General features: G+C 40.3%; 1 protein-coding gene across 1 annotated transcript in view; it reads right to left on the bottom strand.

Annotated features, from left to right (window-relative positions):
- Window positions 1-17,750: 17,750 nt before the first annotated feature.
- Window positions 17,751-25,320, bottom strand: part of TNFRSF21 (TNF receptor superfamily member 21) — a 50,080-nt gene continuing 42,510 nt past the window's right edge. Inside the window, exons 5-6 of the mRNA XM_034426814.3 lie at window positions 20,597-20,816; window positions 17,751-18,197 (exon numbers count right to left, since the gene is read on the bottom strand). Of these exons, the coding sequence (XP_034282705.2) occupies window positions 17,968-18,197; window positions 20,597-20,816 (450 nt within the window). The 3' untranslated portion in view covers window positions 17,751-17,967. The remainder of the gene's footprint in view (window positions 18,198-20,596; window positions 20,817-25,320) is intronic.

The following is a 25,320-nucleotide window of genomic DNA, read 5'->3' as shown; positions in this document are numbered from 1 at the left end:
AATTCAAAGAATGACAAGAAGTGAATTGCAGTTACAATGAAATTCTTTTTAAAATCACATGCCAGAACATTAGGCTATGTATAAAGTTGGTAGAATAACTTTACCTTATGTGTAGATCTGCAAAATGCAACCAGCTGAATGAACCCTTTGTCTATTTGCTTTTCCTCCTCTTTTTGCTGTTCCAGCGCCAGACACTAGAGGGGGATGGATACAAGTCAAAAGAATTTGGTTGTTTACCCAGCAATTACATCAAAGGGTTTGAGGCATTTTCATTTAATATTTGGTGTGATTTTGCATCACTTGGCCAAATAACTGCTTGTTATGAAACCAGAATATGGTGTAAATAAAAGAGAGAGAAAAGACATTTGAGTATTTCAAAACCTATGTGTGTGTATGTGTGTGAGAGAGAGTTTTGAAATACTCAAATGTCATATTTGTCCTATATATATAGGTTTTGATATATCATATATGTCATATATATATAAAGGATGAAGGCCTCTTTCACATGTTTCCAACCAATAAGATCCTGAACTTTCTTTGCCAATTGGGCCCGCAATACTTGCTGATGTCACCAATTCATCTTGTTTTAGGTCTCTTTCATGAACGCTTTTTATCAAGTGGAATTCATTCTATGGCTGCCTTGGTCTACCTGCCATCAGTTCTTCTTGCTATGTGACCAGCCCATATTCATTTCAATTCTTTTACTCTCTTGATATCGTATACTTTCGTTTGTTCTCTAATTCATGTGCAGGACTTTCTACTGTGTTTCCCTGAAAGTAAGACCCGGTCTTCTTTTCTTTTGTGCTCCAAAATAAACACTTGGGCTTATTTTTGGGAAGGTCTTATTTTTTTGAGGTGCAGGAGGCAGTGAGCATGGGGGCCGACAGGAGTGGGAGGGTTGCTACCACCAGCCCAGCCCTCTGTCCCACTGTCTACTTGCCTGCGGCCACAACGGCATAGACTGTGCGCCCCAGTCTATGCCCTGCCTGATTGCTGGCCCTGCTGCTGCTGGGATACTGGAGCTTGGATCTTGTCCCACCATTGGAGCCACTTGTGGCAGGCTCCACCACGAGGCTCGTCGTGCCGATTGAGTTGCTCTTGGAAGGATGCTCGTTGCACCAGTGGAGCTGCTCTCAGAAGGATGCCATGAGGCTTATCATGCCAGTGGAGCTGCTCTTAGAAGGACACCATGAGGTTCATTGTACTGGTGCATCTGCTCACAGCAGGATGCTGCAAGGTGTGTTGTGACATTGTGCGTATGAGTGGATCCACTGGCACAATGAGCCTCACAGCGTTCTGCTGAGAGCAGCTCCACTGGTGCAACGAGCCTCGCAGTGGAGCCTGCCACAAGTGGCTCCACCAGTGCAATGAGCCTCACGGTGTCCTTCCGACAGCAGCTCCACTGGCGTGATGAGCCTCACTGTGTCCTGCCAGGAACGGCTCCACCGGTAGCTGCAGAAGAAGCCGGGCAGTGGCACAATCGGTGTCGGGTCTTGGAAGGCCTGGCTGCAGCTGTCCTAAGGTAAGTGGGTAGTGGGTGCATCAGCCTCCAACCCCCACCCCTGCCCTAGCTTGATTTTTACACCTGCGCCTCGCCCCATCTCATACAAGCAGATGGTGGACAGGGCTCAACTAGGGCTTATTTTGGTGGTACGGCTTATATTAGGTGCAGGTATGAAAATCAGGCAAGGGCTTGTTTTTGGGGTAGGTCATATTTTCAGGGAAACACGGTATCTTGTTTTGTAATGCTGAACATGTATCTTTCCATCATTTTTTGTGCCGCTCATAGCTTTTGTATCAATTGTGAGGTTAGTGTCCATGTTTCACTGGCATATGTTAGAACAGGTAGCACACACTGATTGAAAAGTTTTCAATTTTCTTCAGGCATAGGGGAGGTGATTGGCAATGATCTTCTGGGATTTTAGATCTTTTCCAATAATCTTATAAGAAGATGGCGAGAATTCAACCGTGGGACCTTTTACAGATAAACTGTATGTTGTACCACTAGCACACATTCTTCCTCCAAAATCATTAGTTCCAAACAACTTGCCCCACCTCTCTTCTGTAAGCCTGCTACCTTTGAATAGGTGAAGGATGCAGGTCAGTTGCAACAGATGACCAGTTCATTGACCAGTTTAGTCCATTTGTGTTGGGAGGGAGAGTGATTTGTTTTTTGGACTGGCAGCAAAACATATTATATATCCCTTAGCCTCAGTGCAGTGGTAAGAGACCAAGACAAATAGGTGGCATCATCTTAACTAGCAGTTGAGAGTATATGATCTGCTAGTCAAATCTGTAGTGATTGCTTTGACATGTTGAAAATTTGGTCCAGATGCTATCACTCTGCTCCACAGAGAAATGGACAAAGAGTCTGATGTGGATTAGCAGCTCCATTGCTGATGAACAGCCTTGCTGTCTTTAAAAGAGCTGAGTGTCACCCTTGTCTCCTTTCTCAACAGCAAAGCCAACAAAAATTTTAGCAGGATTAGAAAAGGAAGGGGGTATTGCACAGGGCAATATCTCAAATTATCATGAGATGTTCCTGGTGGAGTTTCAAATGTTTAGAAGGGATAATTTGTCCTAGGATTCGTGTTACAAAATAGACTGAGCTCTTGAAATCAATCCCTGCCTGATTAAAAAGAAAAGAAACCAAACCCTGATGAACTGGACATCTGCTCAGAAATCGTCTGCAGCCTTAAAACTGTAGTAGCTTTTGATGAGTGCACAACCTTAAAATAGGCCAGCCCTGCCTGATTAATCAAATCAAAATAAATCTTTGGGGGAAATGATCTGAATGACTTGCTAGGTGTTTAGAAAACCATTTCTGGTAGTTCCTTTTTCATGCCATTAATAGCCTGGTCAATAATTAACCCAGACAGTAAAGGCCAGACTCTTAATACTGCAAATGATTGGCACATATATCTCTCCCCTGCACTTTAAGGTCAGGTTGCTGTAGAGACCAGTGTGACCCAATTACATTCCAACAGACAAAATTTAACTTGAGTGCCAAGATATGACATGCCCAACTACTTTAAAAAGTGTCAGTATACCGGTATGTGATTATATAAGATTGGACAGGACTGCGTGTCCCATAACCCATCCATAAAGCAATGTCATCTCATGGGACCCAGGAGACCTGCTTCCGTGTCTCTCTCTCTCCCTCCCCCTCCCCCCCCTCTCTCTGGGAAAAGCATTCCTTGAGAGGTCAAACAATCTTAACCCTGTTGACCTTTCAGAGAGCATTAAAAACCTACATTTTTGTATAGGGATAGAGTTGATGATAATGTGTGAAATGTGAACCTATTAATTGTGATACATTGCTGTTGTTTTTTCATTAATTCTTACCTATTTTTAACCCTCTGTAAGCTGAGATGCATTGGTTAGTGGGTAGTTTTAGAAACTAACTAACCAAATACAAAAAATGTAAAGTATATATCATCAATATTGCAAATGTTTTTGCCTGTGAATACCAGTATTACTTTAATGTCTTGTGGTAAACATTTCTTATGTGCTTATGTAGGGAGGAGGAAATAAATAAATAAACTTTCAAAAGTCCTTTCTCTTTCTAATACCAAGCATAACAAAGGAATCTTGTCAAATGTATACAATTAATATAAGTTGAAACCAAACTGAAGAGCAATCAATTTCAGAAGAAATGAAAGCGCCTGTAGTACAGTGGACTAAAGCACTGTTATTAACATCTGCTGCTTGCAATTACTGCAAGTTCAAATCTCACCAGGCTCAAGGTTGACTCAGCCTTCCATCCTTTCAAAGGTAGGTAAAATGAGGACCCAGATTGTGGGGGCAATAAGCTGACTTTGTATAAATATACAAAAGTATGAAGGCTATTGCTTAACGTATTGTAAGCCGCCCTGAGTCTCCGGAAAAGGGCGGCATATAAATTAAAGCAAAAAAAAAAAAAAAATGCACAAAATATCTAGTTTAAATCCTGGGCCCATACCAGATATATTTATGAATGTGAAGATGTTCATTTCTGCTTCTGGCTATAGATAAAAATGATGGAGATGGAAAATTAATGTGAACCAGTTAGTTTTTTGGGAAAAGTCTGGAAATATTAAAATTTATCATTTCTATGGAAAATTTAGAAACAAGGACACACAGTTTTGTCAAATCGTTCTTTAAAAACACATTTGACAAAAATTCCACCAAAGTTCTAGCATTCATTGAGAAATATTTACAGTATTCCCATTTGATGTTGCCATCATTATTATATGAAGGTACATATTAGATTCTTTTTGTTCCTTTGCACTTTTTCAGTTTCAATTTCCAGAGTTCCAAAGTGATCTGTAATGTGCAGTTGGGTAAAAACAACTGTAGTTATCCAAGAATATTATAATCCCTCAACTAGAACTGTGCTAGTTTGAGATCCTTGGATAAATGACTGAAAAACGAAGTGAGGGATGGAGGTGGGGAACAATTCAGCCTTATGATTGGCAGCTTCATGTAGTGGACTGCTCTACTTTTGTTTCTATATGTTGTGTCACCTTCCAGAAGAAAGTAAATGTAAAATAAGCCCTACAGCAGGGACTGTTGAGTTTTTAAATTCAGCTTATTTAATTTTCACTTCCTCCATCTGAATGTCAGAAGAGCTGCTTTTAAAATCCGTTTTTAATGCAGATCTTTGTTTTAAATCTTGAATATTTGTACATTACATTTGAAAAATTGATGAAAGTTCTGGTAGTCTGCCGAGAGAAGTCTATCAGGTATTCTGCATGACCTGATGAGGAGAGTTTTTCCAGAATTGCAACCAGTTTCTTCTCTGAGTATAATTTTTCTGAGGTGATGCCAATGTTTCAGTTCATTTACATGCAATTGAAATGCTTTCCACATTAAGGCTGTTTTACAAGAAGAAAGGAATAATATGATACTGTATGTTTTTGTTTTGTTAAATACTATTTAGATTAGATGCACACAAAAATGTAGGCCAGTCTAAGTATCTACATATTGGCTGCCTTTAAAGTCAACCTAGAGGAACAGCATTTTTTATAACCTACCTTGAATTAAGAAGGGACACCCTGAATGGAGAGGAATATAGAATGCAATACTGGAGGCACAGCTAAAAGAACATTGTCAATGTGTTAAAAAAAAAAAAATTAATTCTGAAAAAGGCTCATCTCCATCCATGTCAAGAGTGAATATTACTAGGTCCTTCCCAAATGTTTTGAATATAAAATGAAAAATTAGTGTGAATTAAAGTCCTGGAGTGAGAATTGATGACCACTGTTTCATTATGGTATAATGCCAGATGAAATTTGATATCTGCAACGTCTCCCAATAATTTCATTTGTAATGTCCATATTTATTTTGATTCTATCATTAGGCAATCTGGCCTAATTTGGGGAACTACTTCCACCATTCCTTCTTTTTTTGTATGATTCTAACTGGTATATTCTGGAGAATTTAACCCTTTACACACTTCTTGTGGTATTTTGGTTTTTTTTCATAGCATAAACATTACTTAATTATGGGATTTGGATCTTTTAACATAATTCATGTTTCCATATAAAATCCCCATTTCTCCATGCAACTGGAAATCTAATATTCGGAAAGATTATTGAATATACATGGATTATTTGATATACACAGACATTAGAAAATATCTACAGTATATCTAATATCACCCTTATTTTTTTAGAAGAAAATTTAAAGTCAATCATAATTAGAGTCAATTCTATGGATACACACACAGACAGACACACATACAGACAGACAGACATACACACACACTCTTCTTTTCATATTAACCTTCAGGATAAGCAATATTGTCCATTGTTTTACATCTTATTTTACATGCTCTATGATGTAACATGAGCAATAACTTAAATTAATACTTAAAATATAATAAATGACAGTTTTTGGTCCACAGAATCTCATGTCCCATAATTGAACATGGACGAAGAATACCAAACCATCAGCCATCTTTACTTCAAATTCTCACTGATGTATCAGCACGATCTTATTCTGGATAACTTGGTTGGGCTGTCTCCAGGTGAAGCAAACAAAAAGCTTTTTGTGGAGTAACAACCCTGGAAAAAACTTCTTGGCAGGTGAAAGCAACCTTATTACTTGGCACCTGCTGGGTCCCACAAACGAGAGTTTTCACTTTCCAAGCACTGTCTTGTTTATGGAAAGCAAAACAGTTTCTTCTTCAATCAGGCAGTTGTGTGTCTTATTCCTTCAAGCAGCTTTTTACTAGCAAGCAGCTAATAATAATTATAGGGCTTCACATGCACAGCAGCCTTGACAAATATTAGCATTACTTGCAGACTCCAGAATTAGGACAAAATCTAAATGGCCAAAGAGGAAAAAGCCCAGCTCCATTCCTAGAGGTAGCCCTCTGGACCATAAGGACAAAAATAGAGTCAGGAAACCAGAAAAATAAGTGTGCACTGTTTCTATCTATTCAATCTGCTAGTATTCCTTGACTAAATACTTCTGACCTTTGTTTGAAGTAGATAGCTCTGGACCATAATTCTCAGAGGCTCTGCAGTCAACATGGCTGGCCTTATGGAGTGGAAAATGTGGACCTAGCATTACTGGAGAATTCTAGCAGGCTAGAAGATAGATGAGCGGTACTGATGGCAAGTTGCAAGGTATGTAGCAGCTGCTCTGTAGAACCAATGGATCCATAAATTATTTTAAGACACAGCTTGAACACAATTGACATTTGTCTACAATAAGTATTTTACGTGAGCCTTGAAAGTATCTTGTGAATTCAAAGTGGGGCATTTTTTCTTGGCCAAGTGGAGATCCTTACTAACTTTATCAAAAGAAGATCTGGTTTATGATGTCATGTACATTTCTCCAAATCTATCATCTATCTATCTATCTATCTATCTATCTATCTATCTATCTATCTATCTATCTACCTATCTTTCAATCTAATTTTTACTGAAAAACTTTTAACAAGATAAAAAATATTAACAATATTAGAAAAGACAAAAGTAAAGAATATTAAATAAATATGAAAGAAAATAGAAAAAGAAAAAGCTTCCCATCTTTCTGACTCTCTAAGATTTCACCATAATTTTCATAAACTACTTTCTAATCATAAAAACCATAAATTAAAGGGGTTTTTTTTCCAGCAAAAAGCCCTTTTATTTGTTGCATGGAATCACAATCTGCTGATCCTTTTCTTTGATGCATGAAACTACTTGTAAGAAGATTGTAGTAAGTCACAGATTATGGAACTGTGAAATAAAATGCCTTTAATATGCCTAGCAAATGCCATTAGATGAATAGGAAAAATATAACTCTTCCAAGATATGTTCTCTTTTTTATTATTTTTCTTTCAATCTTTACTTCTAGATGCTGTTTCCAATACCATTGATTACTCCTCTCCTATAAACATTTTGGTCTTCTGCAACATTTCTTAGATTTCTTGTCTGTTTTATTCAGATTGCAACTGTCCTTGAAAAAAATAATCTTGTTATACTTTTAATGCTCAAAAATCAGAAGGCCAGTTAATCAGAAAGCAGATGCTGGTGGATTTAGTGGCCTAATTAAGATTCATCCGCTAATCCAGGCATTCCATATTGTACATGCTTGGATTTCAGTTTATGAAGCATCTTAATCAAGCACATTCTTCTAGAAAGCTTATCTGGAGTTATGGAGACCAAATAGGGGGCTGGGCTGAAAATGAAACAAATTTAATTAGATGCAAACAAATTTTCTGCAAAGAGCTTCAGAGGCATCTTTCCCAAAGTTCCTGGAATGGATGAAAATGCAGTCTAAACTAAATACGGTATATATAATAAGATAGATATTGGCTTCCACATTCCATTCTCCTCAGTTAGTATGAACATGTATTTACCATCTGGTATCTTGAGGTCCTATTTGGTAGAAAGGTAAATTGGAGCACAATAAAATGTCCACTTTGGTATGTACAGTATTTATGAATTCTGTGGTTTGGTCTTGCCTGAAGTAACACAAATCTATCACAGTATAGTAGATAAAAGCAAGGGAATGTGTTAGATACATTTAAGGAACGTTCACCATTTTTGAGGCTTTTCATCTAAAGAAAAATGGTGATGAAGAGGAGATTTTAAAAGTGGGGGGGTTTATTATGATTTAACTGACAGGGGCGTCAAACTGGCAGCCCATGGGCCAGAAGCATCACGCATAGGCCATGCCCACCCCAGCTCTGCGAATGAGAAAAACATCACGAAACGTCACATGACGGCAATGTGAACCGTGATTTAACACAATTTTCATCAGATAGGCTACTTATAACAACAAACAATCTCCTTTTGTGACAAGCACCTAATTGCTAGTGTTGGAAAATAGGAAATGAGGTAACAAGTTGTGGCTCACAAAAAGCTGTTTAAAACAGGAGGAAAACAAGGCTGGGTTTCTTTGAAACTGGGTGTCAGGAAGCAGGTGAAAGAAACCCAGGTGTCCTGTTCCCTCCATGGAGGCCTGAGCAGGAAGTTTAGGCCAGGAATCCTGCACTCTCTCAAGCCCTGTCACTTTGTGTTAATTATAAGTACATCAAAGAGAAGCTTGAATTGTAAACCCGTTGAATGATATTCCAAAATGTGACAGTAAACACTTGCCACAACATCTAAAACCTTAGGTGCTTGGATTCATTTATCTGCTAATTTTTGGCAGTTAACTGTGCTAAATTTTGTTCCATTTTATACAGATGATTATTAGAAATGTGTATATTTAGACTGTGCAGCCATCAAAAATGACTTGAAAGAAATGCTTGCCCCACCCCAACAAGCACACCAGCTGTCTTGTTTCTGAAAGCAAACAGCTCTTCCACTTGAGCTTGAAACAAGTCATTGCTTAATGATCTCACTTACTGAAACAGGTGCATCTTTTCTCACACACATTGTATGCAGAAATCAGAAAAACAACATGCCCACTTTAATATATACATTAGTGGTGTTAAGCTGTTTGGGGTGTAAGGGACTTCTTCTGAATCATTTTAAGGCATTCTTATTCTTTAAAGTAGCCTGTCTTTTTCCAGGCTTTATTATGACACTGGATAAAAAACGCAGCTGCTATAAGAGTTGCATTAACATTAATCAGTAAACTACTGAAAGCATTAGCTCTTTTCAAGTTTGCACTGAAGCCTGGAGAAAGTGGGGTTGCTTGGTTCCGACTTGGTTTTCTTCCAGTGGAGAAAATGCCACTTTAACCATCTTCAAAGGGAGACAGTGTCACAGCTTCTTCCATCCTCAGTTACTCTTATCTGCTTTTCCTATTGATTTAAGGAGGAAATGTGAAATCGAGTCATCTGTCCTCAAAATTGTAGGTCTTCATGAGCAAATCATGGAAAGAGGTTTTCTTGATCAGCCAGTGAGATGAGTGATGGGAAGGAGATGTCTCCCATCAAGTTCAGAGCTGAGTCACAGCCTAAATTTATGGACATTAGAACTGACGTTCCTCATTTCTAATGCATTTTTATATTATTATTTTTTGTTAAAAAAAGATTTTCTTCAGATAAGTACTGTGTTACTCTTTGGTTATTTTCATTGTAACATTCAGAAACATCTGCAAACTTTATTTCACTTATCAATTATAAAACACATCCTTGAAAGCTGATTAGCAGAACACAAGATGGCTACTCTAAAGAAAATATTTGATTTACGGCCCTGTTCAGTGCTTGAACTTTTTAACCGTTTACTATAACTAGACATTGCTACTGAAGGGTTGAACAATCCCCTCTAGCATTCCTTCTGCCCTCATGCAAGGTCTGAGGCATGTCCTCAAATCTTTTTCCAAACCTGGCATATCCCTAATGTATTTTTGCCATCTCTAAGTATAAAACATGAATGTATTTATCATTTTGAGACAGCAGCAACCAAATGACTCATGCTTGATTGCAGTATTCCAAATATTTTGTCAATAGCCTGAGACAACTGCACTGACTTTTCCTGATCTAGATAACAACAGGAACAACAAAAGGTACAGGTCACTTAAAAAGTCACAGCCACTGTTGCCAATTAATCTCCTTTTTTAAAAAAAAAAATAGGCCTTTGCTAAATTCTTGAGAAGAATGTGGGTTTTTGAGAAGCGTACCTAGCTATTGAGGGCTAAACTCATACAGTTAAAATTGTTTTAATGCCCCTGCTACAGTAGGCAAATCTGCCCTTTTCTATTTTGGACAGAATGAAGTCTGATGCTTTTGGAACACTTTGATCTGCCAAGTCCTTCAAGAGAAATCAGTGTGTAGGCAGAGATTCTACAGGGTAAGGCAGAGATCTAATATTGCTGACTGTCGGGACACTGCAATTTGGTGTTGACATACGTGCAGCAGGTGCCCTTGAGATGCAGACAATCAAATCTGGAATAAGTGTGTTCTAGGCTTTTCTTTTATATAGAGCAAAGGTTGCGGAGCCACACTCTCTCAGGAGTATTTAACATTTCTAAGAACAAAGGACCGGTATTTTAACAGACTCATTCTATTTATGAGACAATGCAAAACATTCTATTGAGGCACATGCTGATGGCCTGTTTGAAAAATTGGAAGTATAATTTCTACGGTGCAAAACACGGGAGCAGAGAAATCACTTCATTCCATTTTATTCTCAAAAGATGTTGAGTGATTAGGCTCAAGCTATGATGTCACACCTTAAACTTCTATCAGCTTTGCATCATTAAGTATTTAACGAACTATAAACACAGATGGCAAAGAATTTTCTTAAATTAAGAATGCAAACACTTTTGAGCAAACTAGGCAGCACCCAATAGAATGGATAGTTTAAGGCCACATGGGCAACACAATAGAAATTGCATTGTTTGGAAGATAAATTGAATATTGGTATTCATCTCCCACAAACAGAAAATAATTTATTTAAATCTATAAGTGTATTGCCAATGAACATCTGTTAACATGAAATATAAGCTATCCAATATATGTTGGACAAGTAAGTCATTTAATGTTTTAAAAAAGATATTGCTTTAGGTCGGAGGTCATTGCCCTCTGCTTGGAAATCTAGAAAATATCCATAAAGGTTGACTGAAAAGCTGTTAACTTGGCTGCATCCTAGTATGGTTTTCCATTGAGACCTGGAGCTTAAACAAAGTTTCTAATTATCTGAAATCACATAGCAGTTTAGTGCAGGGGTCTGCAAACTTAGCAACTTTAAAACTTTTGTACTTACACTTCCAGAATTCCCCAGCCAGCCATGCTAGGGAATTCTGGGAATTGAAGTCCACAAGTCTTAAAGTGGCCAAGTTTGCAGACCCCTGCTTTAATGGGCTGTATTCACTTCCCCCTACAGGAGACTCTGTTTCTCCCAAAGATAGCTTTAGTCTGGCAAGTTTTAGTCTACTTTATTTATAATCATACTTCAAATAATTTGAGTAATTTGCTCCTGAGCCTGTGAAATATTTTAATCTTTATCACCATCAATAAATGTTGTAGTCTGAGACCATCACAGGGATAATTTTTTGCAGGAGAAAAGGTCTCATGAGAAATCATTTTTTGTCTCCCAGTTGAAATATAAATGTGCAAATTACATGTAAATATTGGTAATTCCTACCTGGCATAATCAAAATCAGACATGCCCTGTCACAAATTCTTGTGCCTAACAATATAAAGGAGAGATCCAATCTAGAACTAAGGAGAAATTTCCTGACAGTGAGAACAAATTGGTCAGTGGAACGGCTTGCCTTGAGAAATTATGGGTTCTCCAGCACTAGAGGTTTTCAAGAAGAGATTGGACAGACATTTCTCCAGAATGGTATAGGGCAGTGGTGGCGAACTTATGGCATTCATTCCAGAGGGGGCACTCAGAGCCCTCTCTGTGGGCACGCTAGCGGCTAAACTATCTTGCTCGCCTTCCCGCAAGACAAAGAAAACGAGCTCTCGATGCCAGACTCCTCGGCCAGGATTAGAAGGAAAACTTCCCCCCTTCCTCCTTAAATGTGGAACCTTACAATAGAGGTGCAGTGTCCGGGGGAGGGGACTGCCTTCCAGGTGAGGGGTTTGAATTTGGCGAATGGGGGCAGGAAGTGGCGCCCGAGGGATTCACAAGGAAGGTCACCTTGTGGCTCCCTTTTGCTTTCAAGTCAATTCGGTGGCGGGGCTTTTCTGTAGAAATTGACGAAAGCAATTTGGCCAGCAAATTGGGAAGAGCATATCTGGGCTTTCCTCCTCCATGCCACTGCTCACAACCCTTGGGAACAGCTGGAAAGCCCCTGAAAGCTTTGGGAGAAAGAAGGTGAATGCTCCATTTCTCTTTTGGTTTTTTGGGGGGGGAGGAGCGAGGCAGTGAAATAACGACTCTTCTTCCCCCGCCGTCTCTCCATGTGCCCAGCTTGGATCTTTTGTTATTCAATAGAGTTATGCGGAGGAGTCCCAGTTATTGGTTAGCCGAAATACCCTCCTGATCAGTAACTTGGTTTTTCCCCGTCTGCTCAAAAGCCCGTCCTAAAAGTTATCTGCACAGCCTGAATTAAAACTGTTTTATAGCTTGTCTCTAAAAATTTAGGGTTTGCTGTGTTATCTTACATACACCACACCTATAACCCAGAAGCCCTGACTCTTTTAACTTTCCCAAGTTCAAAAGCATGCCAAAAGCAAACTTTTACCTTTCAATAAAAAGTTGTTTGTATCATTGAAAGCTCTGTTATTGTGTTTTTCTAAGACAAAAGATGTTAATGTAGTTTTTTTTCTAAACTAAAATCTTAATATTCAGATTAAATTGCTGTTTTGGCACTTTGTGATAAATAAGTGGGTTTTGGGTTGCATTTGGGCACTCGGTCCCTAAAAGTTTCGCCATCACTGGTATAGGATCTCCTGCTTAACCAGGAGGTTGGACTAGAAGACCTCCAAGGTCCTTTCCAACTCTGTTATTCTGCATTCTGTAAATCCTACCACCTCACAAGCACCATACAGAAACACTTATAAAGGGAAGGTGTTTGCTCACCTACTGTACAAATGCCTTCACAGCTTCTGAGCCTAAGGTTCCTGGTCTTGCAATACTTTGGCCACATATACCATTGATCATTTGAGAAGCTCTCTGACATAGAAATACTGTCTCCACCCATTGGGCAGATTGTTTTTTATCCACCAGTGATCAGCTGCTAATTTTTTTTATAATTCCAGTTGTTTCTTCTATTGAACCCTGCTTTGGAATAACATTTAATGTAATCAGGCTAAAATATAAAGTATTGCAGTTGGACACTGGCACATTCCAGTTCCCATGCCAAGAGGTCCAATTGACATAGTAAGGAATAATTAGCAGAATAGATAAAAATGTAGCACAGATTTTTGGATAAAAGAGTTAAGAATCTTGTGAAGGCTGCCTCATCCATTAAGAAAACAGCCATATTTGCTATAGAAAGTAGAGTACAATTCAAAGGGCTGCACGCTATGGGGAATGCAGTCCTGTTTCCAAAATGCAGTGAATTCTGCAGATATAGTTTTTATCCAGCCAAGTAGATTGTTCCCTTTTTAAATGACTACAGCCTTCCTTTCTGTTCAGGCATCAAAAACCACACAAAACTCAGCTCTTGCAGTCACTTATGAACATCCGTGTGATTTCTGCAACCAAATCAGGAATGAGAAGTCTGTTTTTCTCAGATTCTTCCATTTCCCCCCAATGCTTTTCTCAGAAATAATCTCCGTAGCTAATTGCTGCTTCTTTTATCAATATCTTGAACTTTACTGGTAAAGGCAAGCAGTTGGAACACCTAGAGGAAATGAGGGCAAGAGGGAATCTGTACAAGGTAACTACAGTGACATCACCATGTAAAACTCAAGAACGGCTAATTGTGTGCCCAACTCAAATAGGGAAACATTTCCGGAGTAAAGGTCAACATTCTTGGAACGTTAGGTCTCATTGCTGTTACTTGATCTTTGCAGAAATGTCAAGTAGCCATTGTTACCGTATATGAATTTGCACATTGCAAGTGAGACTACTGAAAATAAGAGTTTTTAAAGTGACATGCAGTTTTAAAGGAGCCCTCTCCATTTTTTCCATCCCAACTTCTGACTTTACCAAATTTATGTTATGTCTCTTCCACTAACACACTAGGGCTGTGATGGCGAACCTATGGCACGCAGAGCCCTCTCTGCTGGCACGCGTGCCATCGTCCCAGGTTATATCTCCATGGCGTTTCTTTCGTGAGCTTGTTTCCCTGCAAACGACAAAACAGAAGCTCACAAAAGAAAAAAGATCTTACCTCTTGCCACGCTGCCAATGTTGGGATGCCCCACTTCCCACCAGCCAGCTGATCTTCAGGTCTCTGCTGCTGCATGCACATGTTCATGTATGCACGTGTTCGCACGCAGACCTTTCAATTTGGGCATGCGCGCACAGAGCTTGGGTCCTCAGTGTCTAAAAGGTTCGCCATCACTGCACTAGGGTCTAGACCAGTGATGGCTAACCTTTTTGCCATCGCGTGCCAGGAGAGGGGGGGCGGGGGAGGGTTGCACGCGCACGTGCCCACACGCATGTGTGCACAACCCCCTCCCCCCCGCTCCTGGCACATGATGGCCTGGTAGGCCCCTTTTTCTTTCTTACCTGGTTCCAGATCCTCTCTGTGTATCTGGGAACAGCGAAAACAGCCTTTCCCACTCCCTTGGAGGCCCTACAGAGGCTGAAAGGGTCCATTTCCCAACTCCTGGTGGGACAGGAAGTGACATTTTTTGCTGTCCCCAGCCTCCAGAACCTCTCTAGGAGTCTGTAGGAGCCTCTCTAGGAGTCTGTAGGAGCCTCTCTAGGAGTCTCTGGAGGCTGGGGACAGGAAAAAACGTCACTTCCTGTCCCACCGGGAGTGGGGAAATGGGCCCTTTCAGCCTCCGTAGGGCCTCCAAGGGAGTGGGAAAGGCTGTTTTCGCCGTTCCCAGATACACAGAGAGGATCTGGAGCCAGGTAAGAAAGAAAAACGGGCCTTCCCCAACCCGCCCCCAGGCCCTCCAGAGGCAGGAAACAGACTGTTTCCCTACTTCTGGTGGGCCCAGAAGGCCCGAAAATCAGCTGGCTGGAGCGCACATGCGCCCCAGAGCTGAGCTGGTGTGCCCACTAATATGGCTCCGTGTGCCACCTGTGGCACGTGTGCCATAGGTTCGCCATCACGGGTCTAGACTTTTATCCTTTGAATAAACTGGCAGTGTCTTGCCTACTGTAAATGAAGTTGAGAATGAATGAATTTACAAAAATGGGTGAACAGTGATAAATTTTCAAGTTCTAGTAAAATTTATTTTCCAAAAGGAACTTGCTCATCCGTTTGCTAGCCGCTAGAGATTAGGTCTTAATTTCTGATCAGTCTAATTGGCATCTTCTTCTTCTTTTAGCTACCTATCAATTAGATGCATATTCAAACTGCAAAAAGACTGATTAACTTTTTAGTGAGTAGAACCGGGGTACAATCAAACAGGTCCTCCTGCCAATAGATTGAATCTCATACAAATTGTGGGACAATCCTAGGAAGAAAAAAGATTGAGACTACAAAGTATAAAGGCAGTGCAGCACTTTGGATCTGGAAGCAAAAAGTTGCTTCAATGCAGAAGAGACACTTTACCATTTTCCCCCAGGATCCTTCTGCAGTTGCTTTAAGGAGTTACAAACAGCTGTTATGTGAGCACACAGAGACAATCCACATGCTCCAAATTTTTTGGCTTTGTAATTTTAGTGCTGTGCAGCCTTTAGCACTAAAGGTCTCACTAATCTCCCTTCTCTGATAATTTAACTCACCCTAATGAGTCAACATCAGAGGTAGATTAACTGCAGCTCCCTTATTTCTGAGAATCCCTTACAAAAGTTTGAGTCCGAGAAGTTGTGAAAGACAGCCTCAGCCAAATGGCCAGAATAAGCAATACTCAAGGTGCAAGACAGACTCTAATCCTCCAAGCAATAAAACAACTTGCAACTCTAAGCTGCATGCCTGACTCTACCAGAAGAGATTTAAAACCTGCTTACCGTAAGTTCTATGTCTGGATGAATCAAGGAATGCTATTATTTTACAAGAAGCAGTAAAAGTTATGTTTTCTACCCAAAAGCCCTGAATGCAAACAGAGTATGCCAAGAACATTGCCCCTTAATCACTGTTTCTCAGCTACAGGCCACAGGGCTGAGACTATTCAACTGCATGCCTACCAACTGTACTGACTCTGCCCTTTGTGCCAAATCCAGAGGATTGCAACACATGGTAAACTTATTTGCAATTCTCCTCCTCTGTGAAGTCAGTTTAATTGTTTATTCAGCAAATGCAAAAGACCAAAAAAATCTGAACTACTTGAATGTCTGTGTTAAGTTCATATGTAAGAATCCACCCTGAAAGTGCAATAACACACCATGAAAACTCTGCATGGCAGCCAGTATGTCTAAAGGAGTTAAAAACAGTGAGCCTTTTGACTCAAGGCAAGTAGCTGTATGACTTTCCATTACTTTCTCTCTGAGGGTTGGTTTTTTTTTTTTTTTTTTTTGGTGGTGGTGGTGGTGATGATGGTGGTGGAGGGGTGCTTTTGAGTCAGTGTTGACTCCTGGCAACTTCATGGATTAGTCCCTGCAGTTTTCTTGGCAAGATTCTAGAAGTGGGCTTGGCCTTATCTTCTTCCAAGGACTGGAAGAGTGTCAGGCCAGGTCACCCCAGCCACCTCTGTGCCTGATGCAAGACTAAAACTCATGGTCTCACAGTTTTTGCTTGATGCTTTAACCACATCAAACTGGTGCATCAGATTAGATAGTCCATGACCATTCCCATCTTCATAACTGCTCCTTTCTTATGCAGACAACATGTACTTGACCTCAGGATATGATTTCATTTAAACCCCTGCCTGACAGCAAGAACCGCTTTTAAAGTCCCCAATTAGTTACGGAGGATAAACAGAAACATTATCACATAGCAAACACCTAGTATTTATTAATAAATTAGTACACCAGAAGGCAACAGTCTCCCCCCACCTCAAAAAAATTATGCTCTCCTTCCATCACCTCTCATCATGTTGCCACCTTGCAATATCGTCTCCTAAATAAGCATGATTGTAGATCGATTTATTCCTTGAGCACAGTAGATGCAAATATAGCAGAGGCAGGATTTTTCACAATGCAGCATTTTTAATAAAAAGTGAAGTGGGGATGGGGAAGAATTTCAAAGACCACATGAAGGCCTTGAAATATACTTATTGGCCACATCTGTATAAAAACCCACAAAAGGACAATTTTGAAGCACATATCAATAAACCTTATAGAATGAGAAATGTGGCACCACCAGGGTTCTCTTTTACTTTCCAGAGTCCAGCTCCAGGTGCTACTCCCAAGTGATCAAGCCTGCTGAGATCCTACAGGGGCAAGGCAACATCTCTCCCTTAAATCAAGCAAACAGAATTACATTCAGCTGCAGGCCAAGGTCTCATTGTCTGGAAGGCTGAAGAAGTTACAGTTGAAATGTTTCAGCATTCTAGTTCCAGAGAAGCACAAGTCACTTATCGTTATCTGTTTGTCCACGTGAAAACCATACAATAAATAGCTGTGCTAGTAAAATATCAGTGAATGTGCATCATTCAGCAGTAGTTTTTCTTAAAGTCATCTTGAGGAAAAGCAGATCTAGCTAACCATGAAAAGAGTAGAGAAGAAGAATTCAAAGTATCTGTAAGGAGAGGGCAGGAAAAATCAAACTGGAATTAAAGAAAAATCCAAAAGGCTCCTGAAAAGTTAAAAGGATTAAAATGCAAGTCCAAATCCAATAAGTAAATTATGAATGTATAATCCATAGTTTTCAAGTGGCTACAATTACAGCTTTGAATGAAAAATTAAAATGTTGTAATAGAAGAGGGGAAAACAACATCTTTTAATTCAAACCATAAACTTGAGAGTAAACTACTCCCAGAAGACAAAAAAGAAAAGAAAAGAAAACTTAAGAGGAAAATACTGGCCACGGCTTCTACAAAATATCCTGCCCATGTCTTATCTTTAACATCTGCCAAGCGCATACAAGCAGCAGCCACTGTGTAGGTGCAAAGGGCCTCCCTCTGGTGGCCCACGTCTAAAGCAGATCAGGCAGGTGGCTATAAACTGAATCCAGTAGAGTCTGGCTCGCTTCCTGGCTTTTGACACCGGCAATTTCAAAAAGCCTATCCAACTTGTCCTCTGCCTGTGGAATCTCCTCAATAGCATGCAGTTCTTCCGGGTTTAGAAGGTGAAGCATGTCGTCAAAGATGGGCTGCAGATCACAAGGGTCCAGGCGCACCTGGCGCAGCACCGTGTCTTTCTTTTCTAACAAAAGAGAAGATAAATTGGCTGTTAATCACAGATTTGCAAGGAATGAATTGCCCTAGGCTGTGTTACCATTCACTAGGCTTGGCAGTCTTTTCAGTGCTGCTTTCTGGCTCAGATGCCGAATTCAGACTGGCCTGTTTCCATAGTCCAAGCCACAGACTAAGACCATCAATGTGGGACTTTGGGGACAGGTCCTGCCACAAAAACATCAATAATTAACACTAGTTTCTCCATGGCAGGATCTGCATTATGGAACAAACTGCCACCAGGGCTGAACAACACCACCTCCCCACCCCCACCCACCCCCGACCACCTTCTTCAGCCTAAAATCTTTATCCTTGTCTTTTATAGCATTTTATATATTTACTTTGATTGCTTTTAGTAGAATTATTATTATTTTTGTGACCTTTTTGCAAGCTGCCCAGAATCATAGGGCGAGTGGATCAATGGCTCTCAATTCATCATGATGCTACCACCTCATAAGTGCCTGTGTGCCCCAAATGTCTAACAGAAGAAAGCCTAAATATGGAGTAATGAAATGAGAGAATCTGGGTCACTGAAGACTCCTTTCCTCTATATGCAAAAGCTTTTTTTTTTTTACTCTGCTGTTTTACTTTTGTCACAGAATAAACTGCAGTTTACTCTTACTGCTTGGGCTATGAGTCTATTGTCCAGAGATGAAGTAGTAATGCCCTACACCATTGTGATCCAAGCACAATATGACTTGATCCTCAAACTTAGACAGCAGGTGAATGATGATTATGTTCACACAGTGCATATATGGTTGCCAAATCAGCAGTAACAGCCCCCATTTTCCTTCTAGTATAGTTTAAGAGCCTTGGTAGTACAAGGGTTTAAGGCACCCTGTTATTAAGCTGCTTAAGACCAGCTGCCTGCAATTACTGCAGGGTTCGAATCTTGCCAAGGCTCAAGGTTGACTCAGCCTTCCATCCTTTCTAAGGTAGGTGAAATGAGGACCCAGTTTGTGGGGGCAATAAGCTGACTTTGTATAAATATACAAAAGGATGAAGGCTATTGCTGAGCACATTGTAAGCCGCCCTGAGTCTTCGGAGAAGGGCGGCATATAAATCAAATTAAAAATAAATAAATAAAATAAATAAATAAAAAAAAAGACAGAAAAAACCAGTTGTACCATAATAGATGAGTTGGGCTCAGAAGTCTCAGATACAACTGATTTCCTTAAATGACCCAAGTGTGATCAGTATCACTTGAAAATAAGAGCACAATGGCTAAGTTAGTGCATACAGGCACTCCTTGTTGAATAACCACTCATCCAGAACCATTCAAAATTACAATGGCACTGTTTTATTTATGACTGTTCCTTGAAGTTGCAGCCCTTGTAGTGCCCCCTCAGTTGGATGATCACAATCTGAACGCTAAGCAACCAGCTTGCAGTTACAACAGTTGCAGTGTCCCAGTTAAGAGATCACTGCTGGTGATCTTTGTGATCTTCACTACTGGCAATGACATGACTATGGGAGATGCTGCAGTCACATGGGATTTGGCTAACAACAGCAACTGGGACAGCTGCAATTGTCGACTACATGGTCATGTATGTCAAGTTTTGCAACTATGTCTCTTAGTGATGGAGTTTCTCACCCCAATTACCATTGTTAAGTGAGGACCATCTATAATACTAAACCAAGTTTTTAAATATGGGATAGTTGAAGAAGCCATGGAACTACAGAACAACAGAGTCAGAAGGGACCTTGGAGATCTTCTAGTCCAACTCCCTGCCCAAGCAGGAGACCCTGTACCATTTCAGACAAATGGCTGCCCAATCTCTTCTTAAAAATCTCCAGTGATGGAGCACCCACAACTTCTGAAGGCAAGCCATTCCACTAAGGGTTCTGTCAAGAAATTTCTTCTTAGTTCTAGGTTGCTTCTCTCCTTGATTAGTTTCCATCCATTGCTTATAATCCTGCCTTTCAGTGTTTGGAGAATAGGTTGACCCTGTCTTCTTTGTGACAGCCCCTTAGATATTGGAAGACAGCTATCATTTTACCCCTAGTCCTTCTTTTCACTAGACTAGACATACCCGATTCCTACAACTTTTCTTCATATGTTTTAGCCTCCAGTCCCCTAATCATCTGCATTCTTTCTAGAGTATCAACATCTTTTTATATTGTGACCAAAAACAGAAACTTTATTTCTATAAATGATACTAAGCAGGCTTGGGCATCATACAGTATTAAGCCAAAATCAATTTCTAAATAATTTGCCATATGTGCAGTCTAGGTTTTTGAAATATGTTTGCAGGACAAACCTGAAGTCTGCATTATGTCCCATCTGTTCCCTTTACATCTGATTCTGAATGAAATTAAACAATGGCCCTGTGAACAACTGAGGTTCCAGAGACTAGCAGATATCAGTACCTTTGGTAATAAAAGAGCCTGTTCGGCTAAGAGCAGAAGAACCGCTGGAGGTGGAATCGCAGCGAAGAAGGGGTTCGGACTCATCCACAAAGAAGCACTTGTTTTTTTCCAAGGGAGATGATTCCACAGGGATTATGGTTGCCTCTGGCTTTGGATTTGGGCTGGGAGTGGGGCTGAGTGGTCCAGAATTTACCGGAAGAATCAACTTGTCAGCTTCAAGCTGCAACAGGAAGACATAATATGAAAAAAAAATACATACTAGTGTTCTGAGACAAGTTGGGCCAACCCACTTTCGTTAGGACATACAGGTCCCTTCAGAAAAGTATGAAGATAACAACAGGATGGTTTTGCCAGGCCAAGAAATTTCTCTCTTCACTACTCCAACAGACAGGTCTGAAAACAGTAAAGCTGAATGGTTTGAAATTATGAAATTAAAATTACGGACAGACAAAGAGAAGTACTGCTCCATAGATCATGCTATAAAAATTTGAAATTAATCCTAAAAAATGTAGAGATAGACACTGCCTGGAAAACTTTGAAGGGCGAGTAAATAAGTTAGATAAGGAAAGACAGTGTGATGTAGTAGTTAAGTTGCTGGACTGTGGAGACCTGGTTTAAGTCTCCCTGTAGCTATGGCAATCCCCTGGATGATTCTGACCAGTCATTTTCAACCCAATCTATTTCAAATGGAAAGTAAACTATCATGACCTCCAGTAAAGAAGAGGAATGTAATGTTAACAAATAAACAAGGCAGGTAGTTATAGTTTCTAGTACTGGAGACAATAGGCCTCTCTTTGCCAATTGCTGAAAAACTAAAGAAGCTACTGCTTTCATACCCAATTTATGGGATCACAGTAGCAAGTAGGTTGCCACAAATGAAGCAGAATGCTTTCTTTTGGACAAATAAGAGACCTTTGATCTGGACCAATAAAACTTGTCTTATGTTCTTATTTAGACTTTGACAAAGGAGCTCCTAAAATTTTATCAACTGACTTTATTTTGTGGGTACAGGCAAGAAGATAATGTACACAGTTAAATGTCACTAAAGTCTTTACATAATCATTATTTTACTTTCACAAAATAGATGAAAGTACCTATTCTGAATTCCTGTTTACTACATTCTACAAGACTTCTATATACAAACATACACATGGTAGCAGGGGTGAAATGTAAAAATGTTTGCTACCGGTTCTGTGGGTGTGGCTTGGTGGTCATGTGACAGGTGGGTGTGGCCAACTTGACATCACTCACTGTTAGAGCCAGGAGCTGCACATTTTGAAGCACATTCTGCCCTTCTGAAGCCCCCAACGCTTTGAGTTTCCCTCTGCCACCCAAGCGAGCCTTCTCTTGCAGAAGCAGAATCCAGGCACAGAAATGGAAAAACGAGGGGGGGATGGGGAGGAGGAGGTGTAATTAGCAGAATCCAGGTACAGAAATGGAAAAATGGGATGGGGAGAGAATGGGGAGGAGAAGGTATAAGAAAACGTTTCCTTAGATCGCTGACACTCCCAACAATGAGTCTGGCAGCGATCTAAGGAAACGTCTTCCAGCTCTTCAAGACTGACTTTAAGCCGACAGCAAAAGTAGTGGCGAGGGGAAACAGGGGCGTGTGTGTCCCTCCCTCTGCAAGGACTTGGAGGCAGACACTGCCCCTCTAAGGAAAAGAGATGGCGGCGAAGCCCTGGCTGTCACCTGGAAGAGGAGGACTGTGGAGGGACACACACTCACACACACACACCATTGCCCCTGCTGCCGCTACTTTTGCTGTCGGCTTCTTGGCACTCTTCAAGTCGATCTTGAAGAGTTGGAAGACGGACGGGCGCTTTCAGGGTAGTATGGCCAAAACTGTTAGAAATCTATAATGAGGCCTTGATAAAATCAAAAATACCAGAATCATGGAGGGAGGCTTATATTACACTTTTACAAAAAGAAGGAATGGATGTAAAATTGATAAAGAACTATAGACCAATCTCCCTCCTCAATACTGATTACAAAATTTATATGAGTATTATAGCGGGAAGGCTAAAGGTAATTCTGAATTAATACATAGCGACCAAAATGGATTCCTTCCAGGGAGACAGATAAGAAACAACACAAGGACAGTTCTAGATGTGTTAGAATACTATGAGGAACACCCGGATAAAGAAATGGCACTAGTCTTCCTAGACGCTCAGAAGGCATTTGATAATCTGAACTGGGAGTTTATAAAGCAACAAATTAACAAAATGGGATTCGGACAAAATTTTGTGAACACAATAACCACGATTTATGAGAAACAAAGGGCCAATATCTTAGTGAACGGAGAACTAACAAAAACCTTCCAAATCAGCAAGGGAGTGAGACAGGGATGTCCATTATCACCACTCCTGTTTATTTTGGCTCTAGAAGTACTTAAAGAGGATAATTATGTACCCCTGGTCAAAAATATTAAACAAGATTTAGAGAAGTGGGAGAAGCTCCAGATATCCTTTTTAGGGAGGATTGCAGCAATCAAAATGAGTGTCCTACCCAAATTGCTGTATCTATTCCAAACCACTCCAATCAAATTAGATAGGAATTTTTTCCAGGAATTTAATTCTATTATCAGGAAATTCATTTGGGGAGGAAAGAAACCAAGGATTGCAATTAGGAGCCTACAAGACAAAAAAGACAGGGGTGGTCTCGGACTTCCAATTTGGGAAATCTATCACAAAGCGACAATCTTAGTTTGGTTAAAAGAATGGGCAACTCTGGGAAACAAAAGAAGTACGACCTCCAGAAGGGTTGGCATGCTTATCTCTGGGAGACAGGAAAAAGAACAAGAACATATTTCCATAAACATAAAATAAGGGACACGTTAATGTCAACATAGGGAGAAATAAGACAAAAGCAATATACTAAAGTCCCCAGATGGCTATCTACGATGGAGGTGATAATATACCCCAATGTCCTGGAATTGGGCAAAACAGTAAAATATAAAGAGATATTAGATGGGGCAGGGAATCTCAAAACAATGGAACAATTGAAAGAACAGGGCACTCACACAGAATGGTGGACATATGCACAAATTAAATCACGATATAAAAAAGATAAAGAGCAACATGGCATAGAGATAGGCAGCAATGGGTTCGACAAGATATGGATGGGCACGGATAATAAATTATTGGCCAAATTATATAATTATTTGGTGGAGTACGACTTGATAGAGGAGGTGGTTAAGGACCCAATGCTAGCATGGGCCAAAAATATTGGACAAACCATAAATCTGGATGAGTGGGACCAAATTTGGAACAACAATCTCAAAATGACCAGGGCAACAACTTATAAGGAAAACCAATATAAGATGATTTATAGGTGGCACTTAGCACCAGCCAGGATTGCCAAAATTTACCCAAATTTGAGTCCAAGCTGCTGGAAGTGTGGTCACCAGCAATGTACTTTTTATCACTGTTGGTGGACCTGTCCACAAGCCAAAGAATTTTGGAGGATGATATGTAAATGGCTGTCGGAAATAATAGGAGACACTATTGAATTAGAACCAAAAATATTTCTCCTGGGAATCTTGAAGACAGAAATTGCAAGAAAGAAGAAGTATCTTATTGTACATATAACAACAGCAGCAAGAATCTCCTTCGCTCAACATTGGAAAGAGAAAAAGTTACCACCCAAAGAGCATGTAATTAGGAAAATAATGGAATGTGCCGAAATGAACAAACTGACGTTAGAAATTAATGATAGAGAGGAAACTGACTACTATAGCGTGTGGGATATGTGGTATGAGTGGTTAGAGAAAAGAAAATCGAAGTGAAGCGCGAGAGGGCTAAAGGTCAATCTGATGATTAATTAAATGGGTATATTGAAATGAGTTGTACTACAGGCAGTAGGAAATAAAATGGAGTAAGGATATAAGTTTATGTAAATAAAATGTAATAATAAGTATTAAGGATGATATAAGTAAGAATTCCTACGGGTAGTACTTTTTGAATTAAGATAATCAGGCAATACCATGTAAATAATAAGTAAATATTATGTATATGTATATGTATGTGTTTATTAACACCATGAAACCGGAAAGGTGGAATTGTATTATAATTTTCTAACAATAAAAACTTTTAAAAAATGAAGAGTTGGAAGACGTTTTCTTAGATCGCTGATGCTCCGAACAATGAGTTTGGCATGTGGAAGGCAGACAAGCATGGCAGGGCTGCTGGGAAGGGAGTAAGCTGCTAGCTCCCTTCCCCGCAGTCCAGCCATGCTTGCCTGCCTTCCACGTGGCCTTCCGCTTGCCTGCCTTCACAAGCTGGCCACGGGAAGGCCGCATGGAAGGCAGAGAAGCATGGCAGGGCTGAGAGTTGTGGTCTGGTTCGGGGGCGTGGCCAGCCAGCAATTGCTACTGGTATGGCAAACTAGCCCCAATCTCTGCTACCGGTCCTCCTGAACCGGTCCGAACCAGTAGCATTTCACCCCTGCATGGTAGGCACATACCAGACAAGCACGGAGAACTAGAATGCAGATACACGAGGAGAGAGAGCGATACACGCCCTCTAATGGCCTCCCTTATATAGACAGCTTCTTAAAGGGCAATAACCCTGCTGATTCATCCTCAGTCTTAAAGGGGCTGGTCAGCTTTAAATCTTCCTTACTCTGACAGAACTCCTGCACTAAATCTGCTGGAGAGAGAAGACAGCCCAATGGCATCTCTCTGCAGCACCAGGTTCTGTCTTGCATCTCTCTCTTTCTCTCTG

The sequence above is a fragment of the Pantherophis guttatus genome, chromosome 1 (genome assembly GCF_059756535.1).
Source record: "Pantherophis guttatus breed Tessera chromosome 1, ASM5975653v1, whole genome shotgun sequence".
Lineage (NCBI taxonomy): Eukaryota > Metazoa > Chordata > Lepidosauria > Squamata > Colubridae > Pantherophis > Pantherophis guttatus.
This window is presented reverse-complemented; position numbering and strand designations above follow the sequence as displayed.